Source organism: Stigmatopora argus, chromosome 5 (assembly GCF_051989625.1).
Source record: "Stigmatopora argus isolate UIUO_Sarg chromosome 5, RoL_Sarg_1.0, whole genome shotgun sequence".
NCBI classification, from domain to species: Eukaryota; Metazoa; Chordata; class Actinopteri; order Syngnathiformes; family Syngnathidae; genus Stigmatopora; species Stigmatopora argus.
In genome coordinates this window covers 17,840,001-17,856,697 of record NC_135391.1, presented here as the reverse complement: position 1 = coordinate 17,856,697, position 16,697 = coordinate 17,840,001, and the positions used below count along the sequence as shown (strand labels likewise).

Below are 16,697 nucleotides of genomic sequence, written 5' to 3'. Positions count from 1 at the left end.
AGAAGAAAAATATATGAGCAACCATGTTGACTCTAGCGTTCTGGCTCTTGTCGTTGGCGGCAGTGAGTAGCATTTTGAAAGTGTGTTTATTTTATAGTGCCTTTTGGCCACTTACTAATACAAGCAATTGCGTATTAACCTCCTAAGACCCAAACTCTTGCAAGGCATGCATTTTTACTTTCTCTTTGATATTTAGGCTAATTGGGACCTGATGAGTGTAAAAACAAAGAATTATCTTTTTACATGATGTAGTTTCTGAGAAAAATGATGTCCACATCATAAGTGGATGCCAGGCCCTTGTAGTCCAAAATTTAACATTGTAGTCTTTGATAACCAAAAATGTGATGTCTCCACATGGACGCCAGGTCATAGGAGGTTAAGCATAAAACAATTTAAAAGTAATATCAAGGACAATGCGAGATAACAGCCGTACTCGATTTGGGCTGCTTTTGGCAACGGGGATCATACTTCGATGAGGTAGCACAACTCGTTAGACCACCGGGCTCTTACACTAAAGCATTTGGGTGCAAAGATGTTGAAATGCAGATGCAATTGTTTCGGCAGTATAATTGGCCCTGTCTCCTTTCACATCTATAACTCCTTAAAAGCAACAGGGATGATTATTGGGAATAAAAAATTCTATCTCCTTTCTCCAGTGATAGGCAAATCCAAGTGATGCCTTCTTACATGAGTGAGATTGTTGGACGTGTTTTGGGCAAAATACCTCACAGATATAAAACAACGACGACACATAGCACATAACAGGGAACTCAAGACTTCCCACACTAAATCTGAAATCTGCAATAGGTAAAACGCTTGGTGGACCTAGTGAATGACCTACAGAGAGCTGGGACGACAGTAACAAAGGCTACTATCAGTAACACAATGCGCCACCAGAGACTCAAATCCTGCACTGCCAGACGTGTCCCCCTGCTGAAGCCAGTACACATCCAGGCCCGTCTGCGGTTCGCTAGAGAGCATTTGGATGATCCAGAAGAGGACTGAGAGAATGTGTTATGGTCAGATGAAACCAAAATAGAACTTTTTGGTAGAAACACAGGTTCTCGTGTTTGGAGGAGAAAGAATACTGAATTACATCCCAAGAACACCATACCCACTGTGAAGCATTAGGGTGGAAACATCATGCTTTGGGGCTGTTTTTCTGCAAAGGGACCAGGACGACTGATCTGTGTAAAGGACAGAACGAATGGGGCCATGTATCGAGAGATTTTGAGTGATAATCTCCTTCCATCAGCAAGGACCTTGAATATGAGACGTGGCTGGGTCTTTCAGCATGACAACAATGATCCCAAACACACAGCCAGTGCAACAAAGGAGTGGCTTTGTAAGAGGCATTTCAAGGTCCTGGAGTGGCCTAGCCAGTCTCCAGATCTCAACCCCATAGAAAATTTGTGTAGGGAGTTGGAAGTCCGTGTTGCCCAACGACACCATGATTTGCGAATAAATTCTTTAAAAATCAAACAATGTGATTTTCAGGGTTTTTTTCACATTCTGTCTTTCATGGTTGAGGTTTACCCATGTTGACAATTACAGGCCTCTCTAATCGTTTGTCTAACCTGTGTGGAGTTTGCATGTTCTCCCCGGGCTTGCGTGGATTTCCTCCGGGTACTCCGGTTTTCCCCCCACATTAAAAAAAACATGCATGGTACGCTAATTGGACCCTCTAAATCGCCCCTAGGTATGAGTGTGAGTGTGCATGGTTGTCCGTATCCTTAAGCCCTGTGATTGGCTGGCCACCATATATATATATATATATATATATATATATATATATATATATATATATATATATATATATATATATATATATATATATATATATATATATATATATATATATATATATATATATAAGCACTGTTGTGACAGTGAAATGCGGCGGCAATGTCGTGGTTTTTGCAACTATTCCATTTCTTGAACTTCTTTCTTTGTAGCCGTTACTTGGCAACAAAATGCAGACAAATTTCCTCCAAAACTTCGACTCTTCTGAACGTATCTATGGTTTTGACTAGTTCAACCTAAACACCAGAGTTACCTATAGTCCGTAAAGTGCAGTAATTTCTTTTCTTTTCTATTAACAACATGATTTACAAATCACGAATAACAGCTTGTAAATCGAAGGCGTAGTCATTTGAATCAAAGAGATCATCTGGTCTCACCTTTGCCAGTATGTGCTTGTCCTTAATGATGTATTCGTATGTTGTCAGCAAGACATTGAACTTGCCGCTCCGCAGCTGTGGAACCAAACCCCTGCGCAGGCCTGGCGTCCCCTTTCGCCGAACAAAAGTAAATACGTATTTTTGAGTTCAAATAATGTATTTTTAGAAACTGTTCTTTTACCTTGTAAGCAATTTTCACCACGGATGGGGCCCACTTGTCAAGCTCGTAAATCCAGTTGGATAAAGTCCTGAAAGAAAGACAAATTCAACACACTGAGAAAGTGGTCAAGGGTGTTCAAAATTAGCTGGCCCCTCCAGTCGGATAGTTCTGCCAATGAGGGAAGAGTGCAATTAGTTCAGTGCATATTTAAAGATTACATCTGGCCTTTAATCTGTCAGAACGGTAATTACAGAAGCAGCCATGGACCCTCATTGTCTGCACACCCTGGAGAAATGGCATCCAATTGCAATATATAGCAAACTAAGTAAATAGTATGAAGAAAAAGAAAAGGTGTGGGAAGAGCACTTTTTCACTGATGAACGATCATTTGCTGCCACCCCTTTCTGTTTAAAATGGATTGGACATCTACTAGTAATAAACTAAATGGGTGAGAAGGTGCATCTTGGCCAGAGGAAGGACATTTTTTTACCTCATTCACTGCCATTGAAGGTGCTAGACATCCAAATCATTTGAAGTGGGAGGGCTGACAGAAAATGAACGAAATTTCTTTGGTCACCAAAATCTCACTCAAATTGATTGGATGTCTACTAGTGATGAAATCATTTCAATTCATGGCAGAAGCATGGAAAGATTTTTCATTGCTCCACTAAAATAGACTCAGGGCGATGTTGGATTGGATTGGATTGGATTGGATGTTGGTGTTGGTAGAGGCAACGTTCCGATCAAAGTCAATCCATCAACATTAAAATTAAGTCATAACTATCCTTTTCTATCAATGTCAAAGCATCTGCTATTTATTCATTGATTCCCATTGAAGGTGCTAGACATTCATTAATTTGCTGTCATCCTTTCCACAAGCTGGATGTCCACTAATGATAAAGTAATTGGTAGGGGGGGCTTCACCATGGCAAGAGCAACAACACATTTTATTTTTTAACTAATTGGCTGCCATTGACGGGAGTTCTGGCAGCAGATTAATGTTTGTTCATGCACTGCCAGCCTCCTGCTTCAAATGGATTCGATGTCTACTAGTGATAAACCCATAGAAATTCACAGCAAAACGAGGATTGAGAAGGGTGGCAAGAGCTTCTTTATTCGTTGAGCACGAGTAGTTGGCAGCCATTTTTAGAAGAACGATCGCGAGAAATGTGTATATTGCGAAGCACCTGAATTATTATTATTATTATTTTTCAAACTGCCCGATGACATTTTAGTCCCGTATCGGTAACGATATTGATGATAGTATCGGTGCATCGCTACCTCTGAGATGATGAAAACGTCACCTATTGATTTTGTACAAAGACCTAATGAATATGTGGGATCATAAAAAGACTAAGACTACTTACTCATAATCACATTTGAATGGTACGTAGCCTGAGGCTTGCATCTAAATCCACATGCTGCTTGTGGAATGGCATCGAAGGATTTGAAAGGATTAATGCAGAGAAACAACAGCCAAAGATAAATTGCTCATTTGTTAAGCAAAATGAAAAAGGGAAAGAGATTGTTTGTTTTATAAGTGTGTTTTAACCTTGCAAAGTTTTACCAATGATTCTTTGTAATCTAGCAGTTGCAGTTGACAGCGTATTGAGTACATTTTAGCTATGGGCAGCATTAAAAAGTGAGGAAAAATTAATTTAGCTGGAATTTAACGCATATGGGGTTTCAAAAATGAGGATGAATGTTTAAGGAAGTGCAAGCATGTCATTTTCTTTGGTTCTATACAGTGGTGCCTCTACTTACAAATGTCTCTAGATAAGAAACATTCAGGTTAGTATCAATGGGAAAAAAAGTCTCTAAATATGAAAGAAATTCCAAGTTAGGAAAAGCAAAATCTAAAAAAATTCAAACCTTCCCTTGTAGCATCCTTGATTTTATTTGGAAATTGTTGTCATAGGGTTGCTCTACCATTGGCAAGTTCTGCTGGCGGGCGTGTGTGTGTGTGTGTGTGTGTGTGTGTGTATGTATGTACGTGTGTGTGTGTGTGTGTATGTATGTGTGTGTATTTACGTGTGTGCATGTATGTGTATGTACGTGTGTGTGTGTATGTATGTGTATATATATATATATATATATATATATATATATATATATATATATATATATATATATATATATTATATATATATATATATATATATATATATATATATATATATGTGTGTGTATATATATGTACAGTTGTGGTTTACATACACTTGTGAAGAACGTAATGTCATGGCTCTCTTGAGTTTCCAGTTATTTCTACAACTCTGATTTTTCCCTGATAGAGTGATTGAAACAGATACTTCTTTGTCACAAAAAACATTCATGAAGTTTGGTTCTTTTATGACTTTATTATGGGCGAACAGAAAAAAGTGATCAAATCTGCTAGGTCAAAAATATACATACAGCAGCGCTAATATTTGGTAACATGTCCCTTGGCCATTTTCAATCAATCAATCAAAAGCCTTTATTCTCATCATACACAGCTGCGTATAACGAAATTGGTGGTGCTACTCCACAAAGTGAGTTTTCCCAGTAAAAAAATTAATAAATATTAATATAAAAGTATAAAAAGTCACATCCCGGCTAGGTAAATTCTAAAATATTGCACAGTCTAAGATATTTCACATTGTTATTGCACACTCCGAAGTTATTGCACAGAAGGGATTGTGTGCCGTGCTAACGCAAGTTCAGAGTCCTGATGGCTGTGGGGAAAAAACTGTCCTTAAGTCTATTTGTCCGTGCTTTGTGAGACCTGTAGCGTCTGCCAGAGGGCAGCAGCTGGAACAGGTTGTGACCAGGGTGGTATTGGTCCCTGACAATGTTCCTGGCTCTGCTGAGGTAGCGAGGGCTGGCAATGTCATCCAGTGAGGGCAGAGAGCAGCCGATGATCTTCTGGGCAGTGTTGATCACTCTCTGCATGGCCTTTCTGTCTGGTGCCGTGTTTCCAGCGTACCACACTGTAATGCAGTATACCAGGATGCTCTCCACAGTGGCTCTATAGAAGGTTACCAGAAGCTTAGTGTCCAAGTTGTTCCTCCTGAGTACCCTCTGGAAATGGAGTCATTTCTGGGCCTTCTTCACCAGTGCCGTGGTGTTGGTAGACCAGGAGAGCTTGTCTGTGACGTGGACCCCCAGGAATTTGAAGGACTGGACCCTGTCTACGGATACTCCATTTATGAGGAGTGGGGCCAGATCTGTGCTGCGTTTGCGAAAGTCCAGGATTATTTCTTTAGTTTCTGTGGTGTTTAGTGTGAGATTGTTCACCAAACACCACAAAGACAGTTTGTTGACCTCATCTCTGTAAGCAGACTCATCCCCCTCCCTGAGATGAGTCCGACCACAGTGGTGTCATCGGCAAATTTGATGATGGAGTTAGACTGGTGGTTCGGTGTACAGTCGTATGTGTACAGGGAGTACAGAAGAGGACTCTGAGGGGAGCCAGTGCTCAGTGTAATGGAGGAAGAGAAGTGGGGACCAAGGTTAACAGTTTGTGGACGGCTGGTTAAGAAGTTCTTAATCCAGTAGCAGATGGAAGAGGATAGTCCAAGTATTACAGTGTTGAAGGCTGAGCTACAGTCAATGAAAAGCATCCTCACGTAGTTCCCATGGTGCTCCAGGTGGCTCAGTGCTGTGTGTAGAGCTACGGCGATGAGGGAGGGATTGAAGCTCCAGTGTGCTGCTGCAGGGTGGTGGTGGAGGTGTTGAGACTGGGTCTGATTTGTCAGTCTCAAACGGTTCAGTTCCTCTGCTAGTGAGGCATCTGCGTTAACAGACACATTATTGTCATTGTAATTGGTAATGTCGTATTGTCTGCCACATCTTCTTTGGGTGATTTCCTGTGAAGTGCTCCTCAATTTTCCTTGTATATGCTGCCTTGGCCTTTTTAATGCTTCTCTTCAGCTCTGCTCTGGCAGCGCTGTATTGTACCTTGTCCCCTGACCTGAAGGCGGTGTTACGGCATTTGATGAGTGCCAGTGTCTCACTGGTCATCCAGGGTTTTTGGTTAGGAAAAACCTATATCCGTTTATTAACAATGACGTTGTCCGTGCAGTTTTTGATGTAGGAAAGTACAGTGTCCGTGTAGTCCTGGAGGTTGTGGTGTTCAAAAAGTTCCCAAATGGTGCGGGAAAAACACTTCACTTCAGTTAGGCGCTTTTGGTAGCCATCCACAAGCTTCTGGCAAGCTTCTGGTTGAATCTTTGACCACTCCTCTTGACAGAATTGGGGCAGTTCAGTTAAATTTGATGGCTTTCTGACATGGACTTGTTTCTTCAGCATTGTCCACAAGTTTTCCATGGGGTTTAAGTCAGGACCTTGTGAAGGCCGTTCAAAAACCTCAATTCTAGCCTGATTTAGCCATTCCATTACCACTTTTGATGTGTGTTTGGGGTCATTGTCCTGTTGGAACACCCAACTGCGCCCAAGACCCAATCTTCGGGCGGATGACTTTAGGTTATCTTGAAGAATTTGAAGGTAATCCTCCTTCTTCATTATCCCATTTACTCTCTGTAAAGCACCAGTTCTATTGGTAGCAAAACAGTGCCACAGCATAATACTACCACCACCGTGCTTGACAGTAGGCATGGTGTACTTGGGGTTTAAGGCCTCACCTTTTCTCCTCCAAACATATTGCTGGGCATAGTGGCCAAACAGATTTTTGTTTCGTCTGACCACAGAACTTTCCCCCAGTAGGTCTTATCTTTCTCCATGTGATCAGCAGCAAACTTCAGTCGAGCCTTAAGGTGCCGCTTTTGGAGCAAGGGCTTCCTTCTTGCATGGCAGCCTCTCAGTCCATGGAGATGCAAAACACGCTTGACTGTGGACACTGACACTTGTGTTCCAGCAGCTTCTAATTCTTGGCAGATCTGCTTTTTGGTGATTCTCGGTGGAATCTTCACCCTCCTGACCAATTTTCTCTCAGCAGCAGGTGATAGCTTGCATTTTCTTCCTGATCGTGGCAGTGACAAAACAGTGCCATGCACTTTATACTTACAAACAATTGTTTGGACTGTTGCTCTTGGGACCTGCAGCTGCTTTGAAATGGCTCCAAGTTACTTTCCTGACTTGTTCAAGTAAAGGATTCGCTTTTTCAGATCCATGCTGAGCTCCTTTGACTTTCCCATTTTAGCATTTGTGGGCGTTTGCATCCAATGAGCCCTATTTAAATGGCCTTAGAGAGGTCAGCAGCTGTAGTCACTCATAATCACTCACAAGAAGTTAAGAGGCCATGCTATGAAGCTCATTTCACTAACACAACTTTCTAAGTCACCAAAATTGCTAATTCGTGTTGCTGTATGTATATTTTTGACCCAGCAAATTTGATCACTTTTTCTGTTAACCCATAATAAAGTCATAAAAGAACCAAACTTCATGAATGTTTTTGTGACAAAGTATCTGTTCCAATCACTCTATCAGAGAAAAATCAGAGTTGTAGAAATAACTGGAAACTCAAGAGAGCATGACAATATGTTCTTCACAAGTGTATGTAAACTTTTGACCACAACTGTATAAGCATGCATACACACACACACACACACACACACACACACACACATATATATATATATATATATGTGTGTGTGTGTGTATGTGTATATGTGTATATATATATATATATATATATATATATATATATATATATATATATATATATATATATATATATATATATATATATATATATGTATATATATATATATGTATATATATATATATATATATATATATATATATATATATATATATATATATATATATATATGTGAAGAAATCAACTTAAAATTGGGTTATTGCGGCTCAGATGCAGCCGGCTTTGAATTTGTTGCAACTAGTATGCTTCAATTTGTGGCAGCCTTTATTGGTAATAAACACGCACGCACACAGACATACGCACACCTACACACATGCACACACACCAGCACAACACTAATTTAATCCCTTAACCCTCTCTGTTCCCTTGCCGCCGTACAAATAAAGTTGAATTGTACGTTCAATAACCTATATCAACATAAATTGTAAGAATCCTCAATACATTTCTTAATAAATCTAGGGGTAGAATAGATCATTTTTAATTTGACTTTAAACACCTTCTCCCTCTCCATCTGAAATAGGCTCACGCACTCCTGTTCCCATTGAGGGTGATTGGAATGGAAAATTAATGAACATAACATTAGGTTCTTTAAAAAGATGTTTAGTTTTCTCTGTCTTGTATTCTTATTGACAAAAAACAGAAAAATTGGCACCCAAAAAAATCAATTTCATTTCCTTTTAATATTTTATCCTTAATTCTTTTTTATTTATCGGTTCAGTTTTATGGTTTCTGCCCAGATTATGATTTTAAATCAAGGACAAATACCCAAACCCAGTGGTTTAATTATAGTGAATGAGTTAAGAAAGCCTAAGCATGGGAATACTGACGAGAGGGGCACAATGATGAGATAGGGTCCGTTGAGCCTCTTGAGTTCCATCAAGTAAGTGATGAGGGCGATGGTTTGAATGGTTTTGCCCAGGCCCATTTCATCGGCAAGGATGCCATTTAAATTGTTGTTGTACAACGACACCATCCACTCCAGACCCTGTATCTGAAAAGGAAACAAAACAGTTACCGTATTTTCACGACTATAAGGCGCACCCTCAATGAATGGCACATTTTATTTTTTTTCCATATATAAGGTGCACCGCATTGTAAGGCGCACCGCTCCGCATGACACTGGTCTACCGCACCGCATTATACGGGTCTACAGTAGAGGCTGGGGTTACGTTATGCATCCACTATGGATGGTGCTGCGCTAAAGAGAATGTCAACAAAACAGTCAGATAGGTCAGCCAAACTTTAGTAATAGATTACAAATCAGCTTTCTGACAACTCCATTCACTCCCAACATGAATAAACAACTTTTTTTAAAAGTATTAGTGTTTTCGTGACACAGCAATAGCATAATAACTATAATAAGGTGGGTGAATGTGGCATCCAACACGCACATCTCCGTCTCACCAAAGTCCTCATTAATCGAGTCAGTAATTTCTGCCTTCCTGAAAGCTCGGACCACAGTTGAGACTTCCACTGGGAAGGACGGCGAACATAGAATTAATGTGCTAGATCGAGCTCAACCGAAATGAAACGCCGTTTTATATATCTCAGCATTCACCGCGCACCAGAAATAGAGTCGGGGGCTGCTTGCCGTAGTTGCGAGGGCTGTTGCGGCTCAATATTGATCCATATATAATATATTTATATATATAGTTCACAGTCTAGCTCTGAATGCTCTGTTGATGCCAACATCTAGCGGCAGGAGTTCTTTTGTAAATCCACCCTAGTAAATGACGGCCGCTGTCAATTGGTTGACAAAAGAACTACGTATATATCCTAGCAGTCACTGCGCACTACTTTTTCTACGGGGAAAATAGAGTCGAGGGCTGCTTGCCGTAGTTGCGAGACATACATACATACATACATATATAGTTCGCAGTCTAGCTTTGAATGCTCTGTTGATGCCAATCTAGCGGCTGGAGTTCTTTTGTCAATCCACCCGGAATGAATGCTCTGTTGATGCCAATCTAGCGGCTGGAGTTCTTTTGTCAATCCACCCGGAATGACGGCGAGCACCAAATTAGTGTGCTCGCCGTCATACTGGGTGTATTGACAAAAGAACTACATATCCCAGCATGAACCGCGCACGGGGGAAAATAAAGTCGCAGGCTACTTACCGTAGTTGCGAGACCGGTAGAGGATGGTGTACCCTATCCACTGATTTATTTTATTTTATCATGATAACAATTTTAATACTGGTCCATATATAAGGCACACTGGATTATAAGGCACCCTGTCTATTTTGGAGAAAATTTAAGACTTTTAAGTGCGCCTTATAGTTGTGAAAATACGGTAATATACTTGTTGGTACAAAGCAGTTTGTTTGTTTGGAGGCCAAACTGAACATGAAAGAGATAAAAAGCCTTTAAAAGGAAGTATCAAAATGAGGAATGATCAAAGTGTAGTCGTGGCATTAAAGAGAAAAATGGGAGCAAATCTCTCTTCCCAGATGACTAAACTCATGCATAATTAATTCATCATGCTGCTTTACACAGGACAGATGCAGAGGATACATCAACCATAATATAAAACTGTTGTTTCAATCCAATTGACAGCCATTAACTAGTAATAAAGTGATGCGTTTAAATGGGCTCAAAAACCATTGGGAAGGGCAGAAAAATGCCCTCAAATCAGCAGGAAGTGACATAGGAATGTACAAATATTAAAAGGAAGGGATTCAAAATATCACCAGATGAACCAAAATGAACAAGCTGGCCCAAAATGAACAGGAAAAGACCTAACGTGAGAAGGACATGACACTGCTCCAAAATAAAAAGGAAGTGACCCATAAATGCCCCACTTGAAATGGATTGGACGACTACTAGTAATAAAATCTTTCAAATCAAAAGCAAAATGATGATTGGACACCACAAGATTAGAAGTCTTGGAGGGATACACAGCATTGTGTGTGTAGTGTTTTGCTTCAGTGTTATTTCGGTGGCAGAGGAGGAAACAACAGTTTGTTTGCTGCGCAAAAAAATGCAGCGGACAGCATGAAGCCGAAAATACACGACAATCACATTGATAAGATGCTTGAGATTGGTATTTAAAAAAAACAATTTAAGCAACAACATGCTGAATATTTGCAACAACTTTGAGAGCTACTCCAGTAAACTAGGGAGCACTGTTAACATCATTTAAAGTGGCACACCAAAATATTGCTATTCTGTACTCTTTTTTCGATTCATTTATTTTCTGATTTGCTTCTCCTCACAAGGGTCTTCGGGGTGCTGGAGCCTATCGCCGCTAACTACGGGCACCAGGCGGGGGACTCAAGGAGATGGACAACCTTTCATGCTCACACTCATATTTAGAGTGTTCTACCAGTCTATTCTGCATGGTTTTGGGATGTGGGAGTACCCAGAGAAAACCCTCGCAAGCCCGGAGTGAACATGCAAACTGTACACAATGAGGACCGACCTGAGATCGAAATCTCGACCCCCAAAACTGTGAGGCCGACGCTCTAATCACTTGACCCCTGTACTGTGATTGTTTACTATACTTCGCGGCTTCAGTACATTGTGATTTTGTAGTAGTAGTAGTATTTTGAATGTACTTTTATTTACAAATATAAGAACATATATTGATAGTAGTTCTGGAGTTCGTGTCTTTTGGTAAGCTAGTAAATTTCAGAAGTAGAACAATGCTTTGGTATCTATCCCCCAGTTTCTACATCCAAGTACAAGAAGCCCCCCACGGCTAAGTCCAAGACCAAGTAGGCTTCATTGCTATTGCTGGACCTCTCGTTACACTTTTGTATTCCCCAGTTTAGCTACACTTTAGATTGTGCTTTCTATGTCTATGACAGTTGTTTTTCTTGATATTTCCTGAGTTTTGGAATCCTAAAAGTGGTTCTCACATCACCTTTTTGCTGAAGCCATTTCAATCTCGACCTCCTACTTGAAATGAGAACAGTCGCATATTTCTTGTGCAACAATGAAAAATGAATGCAATGTGATTTTCATACGACAAATAAGGCTGGAGATGCACTGTGAGTATATCAATTTCAAGGTGTATTTCGTGGGGTAGTTACATACTATATGCGTTTTCTTCATCTTTTCCGAGCTCTGGGATGCTTGAAAAGAGGTTCTCTCCTACCACATTTTGGTTGAAACTAGTACAGCCGTTTCAGTCTCGCCCTCCTACTTGAAATGAGACAGGTTGTGATAGTAATAATTAAAAAATGCAATTGTGCTTGGGACTTGAAGTGGAGTGTCCTGCTGCCACCTAGAAAACGAGCAGATAGCTAAACATGTTGGCGAGAGAGGGAGGTGGCTTCCCACCATCAAAAGGGCAGAGTATCATGCCAGCTCACAGTCAGACCCGCTACCAATTAATGCGCATGCCCCGCTTCCTCTCAGACAGCTGAAGGGAGAAATATTAGGCGAATATACAATGCGGATGAACGTGTCAACATTTTGTGCACTTCAGACAACCAATTATTTTCTGGGTGAAAAATAAATTTTCCTTCCCAGAAGAGCTCCTATAATATCTCAGCCAAGCAGGAGTGTAGTCCTATATGTGAGCTAGTTATATATCAACTAAAACAAGAAGTGTGCATTTCACGTCCTTTAAGCTAAGTTAAGTGGAAAACAGCGCCTCATTGCTGCGCCAGAGCTAGTTCTGGCAGCCGGGGAGGGATTTGTCTCAAAAATATACTGTGATCTTGGGGTGTCAAATGTACGGCCCACAAGGTTGGTCTGCCTGACAGGCACTTTGTAGTCACCGTATTTTCACCACTATAAGGCGCACATAAAAGTCTTAAATTTTCTCCAAAATAGACAGCGCGCCTAATAATCCAATGCGCTTTATATATGGACCAATACTAAAATTGTTATCACGATAAAATAAAATGAATCAGTTGATAGGGTACACTGACTCTACTATTTTCCCGTAGACAAAGTACTGCGCAGTGACTGCTGGGATATGTAGTAGTTCTTTTGTCAATACACCCAATGGACTGTGGCCTGTATACATCGACATCAATACAGCTTGACAAAGCATGGGAAGCACTGTTGGAAAAGTTACGCTAGCTACCAGCTAGCTACTATTTACGAATGGATTGTGGCCTGTATACATCGACATCAATACAGCTTGACAAAGCATGGGAAGCACTGTTGGAAAAGTTACGCTAGCTACCAGCTAGCTACTATTTACGAATGGATTGTGGCCTGTATACATCGAGATCAATACAGCTTGACAAAGCATGGGAAGCACCGTTGGAAAAGTTACGCTAGCTATCAGCTAGCTACTATTTGTGAATGGATTGTGGCCTGTATACATCGACATCAATACAGCTTGACAAAGCATAGAAAGCACCATTGGAAAAGTTACGCTAGCTACCAGCTAGCTACTATTGGCGAATGGATTGTGGCCGCCTGGACGAACGTATAAAACGCAGCGTTTTCGATGACTAATTTGGACAATTGTTTAATTCAGACACAGAAAATTAGGACTTTGATGGATTTGTGGGTGATGATGACGTGAGTACGTTGCTTAAATAAAGTACAACCGAACTCAGTTTTGCTTCCGTTGCCTTTTTAAAAATGTGTTTTTAGCGTGTGGGTGTAGCGTGCAAGAACTATGTATCCCAGCAGTCACTGCGCACCGGAAACCGGAAAAAGAGCCTGGTGCTGCTTCCGGTAGCCAGCGCTATTGCGGTTAGATATTCATATATAATATATAACATATATGCGTCTAAAAAACGGTGCGTCCTTTGTGTGTTTAAAATACAGAAATAGCACTCGTTACTGACACTGCGGCTAAAAATACGATGCGCCATATAGTCGTGAAAATACGGTAATTTATACTGTACATATAAAATCAAATGCTTTTATTTTTGGGGACACGGGTCCTTTCAAACCAGAATTTTGTGAATTGTGTGATTGAGTGTGTGCACTACCGCACTTTGCCCAACTTCCTCTCCCCAATCACATTCGTTCTTTTGTGTCCGGTAGTCAAAACGCCGCTGTCAATGCCAGACAATGAGTTAAAAAGGAACCATAGAATTAGAACCAAAGCCAAGACCTTTTACGATAGCTTAGCTCCAGACAAAGACAATGAAGATGAACCTTAGGCTCGTTTCAGTGCCGCGGGTCAGCCTACTCAGCCCGCAGAGAAATGCTACGTTGAGGAAGACTTCCCTCACATAACTTAAGAGAATGGTTCGTTATCTTCCGGAACAAGTTGGCCTTTTTGGAAGAGGATGCCTTCACAGACATTCTTATTCAAAGATGGGATGAATCGCCCGACGCTCATCATGTGTGGGGATGCTGCTGGCTGACTTCATGGTGAAGCCAGCCTTAATCTACAAGTTCGACTGTCCTCAAGCATTAAAAAACAAGTACTACAAAGCTTTGCTGCCTATCTACTGGATAAGCAACCGAAAAGTCTGGATCACAAAAGCCTTCACAAACTGTTTCATCGCGAACGTGAAGCTCTATCTCACTTAAAGTGGTCTGCCCTTCAAGATTTGGACTTTGCAGGAGGGCTTGGACTAAATTGAATTGAAATGAATTGAATGCATTTATTGTCATCATACAAGTATAATGAGATTCAAACACTTGTTTTTAAATGGAAAGTTTGCCTGCTATTACCACTCCTCATTAACTTGTTTCTATTGGATGTATATCAAGTGGAGAGGAACTATTTTCGCTGTGAGTACAGTAAAGTATTTCCAATTTTTTATGTATAGATTATATTTAGATATTAATACATTATACTCTTTTCATTTGCTTATAACTGTAGTATTTGATAAATAAACTTCATGATAATTGTGCTTGTTTACTTTTTGCAAGGTGGAAAAACATGCGGTATGGTAGTAATAATAGGGGTGATCAAACTGCGGTTTTTAGATTATTGCGGCCATGTCTGGTCTACATTATCGCGCTATTCAAGGGAGTACTTTACACACAAACACGTCCATAAATCACACAATTTCAAGATTTACAAATATATCCAAGATTTTTACGTAAAATTTTAAGATCTTTAAATATAGCTTTGATTTTTGAGACACGACGATGGAATAAGCCCAGAAGGAAGGGGGTGGGGCGTGGTTCTCTGCTCGAACTGCCCATCGAATGCTCGACACATTGGGGATCAAAACCAGCGAGTCGCCACGGACAAACAAGCTTGTACACGTGTACACCTGAGATAAAATGTTTTGAGACATTTTCTTATCCTACTGAATGATTAAAGTGCACGCAGCTTTGTCGCTGTGACATCCACTCATTTAAGAATGTGTGAGTCGACTGAGCGACAGGCTGGTTCACTTAATGTTGATTTTGGGTCACTAATTTTAATCAGTTTGTCACGCTCAGAAGTCTACCTGGTAGTGCTTGAGCGATCCGTTGACAAGAAGGGATGACTGCTTTTCCACCCGCTCGATGACAGCGTGGGCCACACCGTAGTAGGACTGGAGGCTGGCCTCATCTGTCGGCACACTATACTCATCATCCACGTCCTGCTTGGCCGACCTGAATGAGTACCCCAAAAGAAATTTGAGTGAAAACCAAAAAAAACAAAAAATCAGACTCACTAATTTCAAATATTGCAGGCGATACAATACTCAATAATGTGTTTGGCCTCTCCAATGGGATCTCCTATTGTCTTGTCACTTTCACCCTTAGCAGCCTCGTCTTCTTCCTTGTCAAATAAAATACAATTTGATGATGGATACAAAAGTAGCCCTGAATGGATCACACACGTATAGAAGATCACATTTGAAAATGTGTGCAACGACAGCCGCCTAGTGGATTAGAAACGTGTGATTTCATTGCTAGGAATAGGGAATACCATGATAAACTGAGAAATAGATTGTGAAATTAATCAGCAACTATTTTTATAATTAAATAATCACTTTGAAATATTGTTAACCTAACTAAATATTCTCTTATAAAGTAATGCCTTGAGATACAAGCTTAATGTGTTCCGGGACCGAGCTCGTATGTCAATTTACTCGGATCTCAAATCAATGTTTCCCATCGAAAATAACTAAATACTTATTAATCCGTTCCCACCCTGTGAAAAAACACCCAAAACAGGATATTACAATGGGGAAAACATCTTTTTATTTGTTCTAATTCACCACCTACTCGCAAAGTAACAAATACCTACCTAGAACTTCTGATCTTCAATACTAAAATGTGACATTATTCAGTACAGACGGTACCTCAGAATGCTCGGACGAGGAGGAGGGAAAAGGACAGGAGAGAGACTTGACGGCAACACGCTTGTAACTTAACAAACTTTAAATTTAACTTAAATGAACTTAGATTACTATACACTTACATAAAAATAAGATCTAATATTACGTTACACTAAATTTAAAACTTCTTGAGCGATTATCGAGGTAAAGATGTTATTGTGTTCCACCGCAGCTTTCAAGTCGGAACTTTCTGGCTTCTCCATGCCTCAGAACCGAGTGTTCGTTTTTCAAAGTTATCGAACCAGCCACGACTCGGTTTGTAGGGTTTGCTGGTGTCTTTTTGAAATCCTTGAATTGCTTTCAAGTCCATGTACTAGATTCCGCTGGCTTTTCGCAGATTATCGACTTGGTCGCTATCTCCAGTAAAAAATGCAACCTGTACAGCCCGTAGATATCTTTATGCGAGGGAGATGCGGCAAGAAAGACAGAGCGATGCTCTTCTCATAAGCAGCCTTTCGCATAACGGTCGGCCACCCAGACGGCCGAATCACCAGGTATGCTCTCGTATCTCTAAGCAAAGATTTGCTTAGAATTTTCCTCGTATCTCAAATT

The 16,697-nt window shown here is 40.5% G+C and overlaps 1 protein-coding gene across 2 annotated transcripts in view; it reads right to left on the bottom strand.

Annotated features, from left to right (window-relative positions):
- Positions 1–16,697, bottom strand: part of smarca2 (SWI/SNF related BAF chromatin remodeling complex subunit ATPase 2) — a 48,768-nt gene that overhangs the window by 24,162 nt on the left and 7,909 nt on the right. For both annotated transcript variants that reach the window (XR_013300214.1, XM_077600069.1), the window contains exons 13-17: positions 15,507–15,583; positions 15,267–15,414; positions 8,767–8,930; positions 2,362–2,428; positions 2,181–2,291 (exon numbers count right to left, since the gene is read on the bottom strand). Coding sequence is in view for 1 of the 2 variants with exons in the window: in XM_077600069.1 (XP_077456195.1) it covers positions 2,181–2,291; positions 2,362–2,428; positions 8,767–8,930; positions 15,267–15,414; positions 15,507–15,583 (567 nt within the window). In the remaining variant the exon portion in view is untranslated. The remainder of the gene's footprint in view (positions 1–2,180; positions 2,292–2,361; positions 2,429–8,766; positions 8,931–15,266; positions 15,415–15,506; positions 15,584–16,697) is intronic.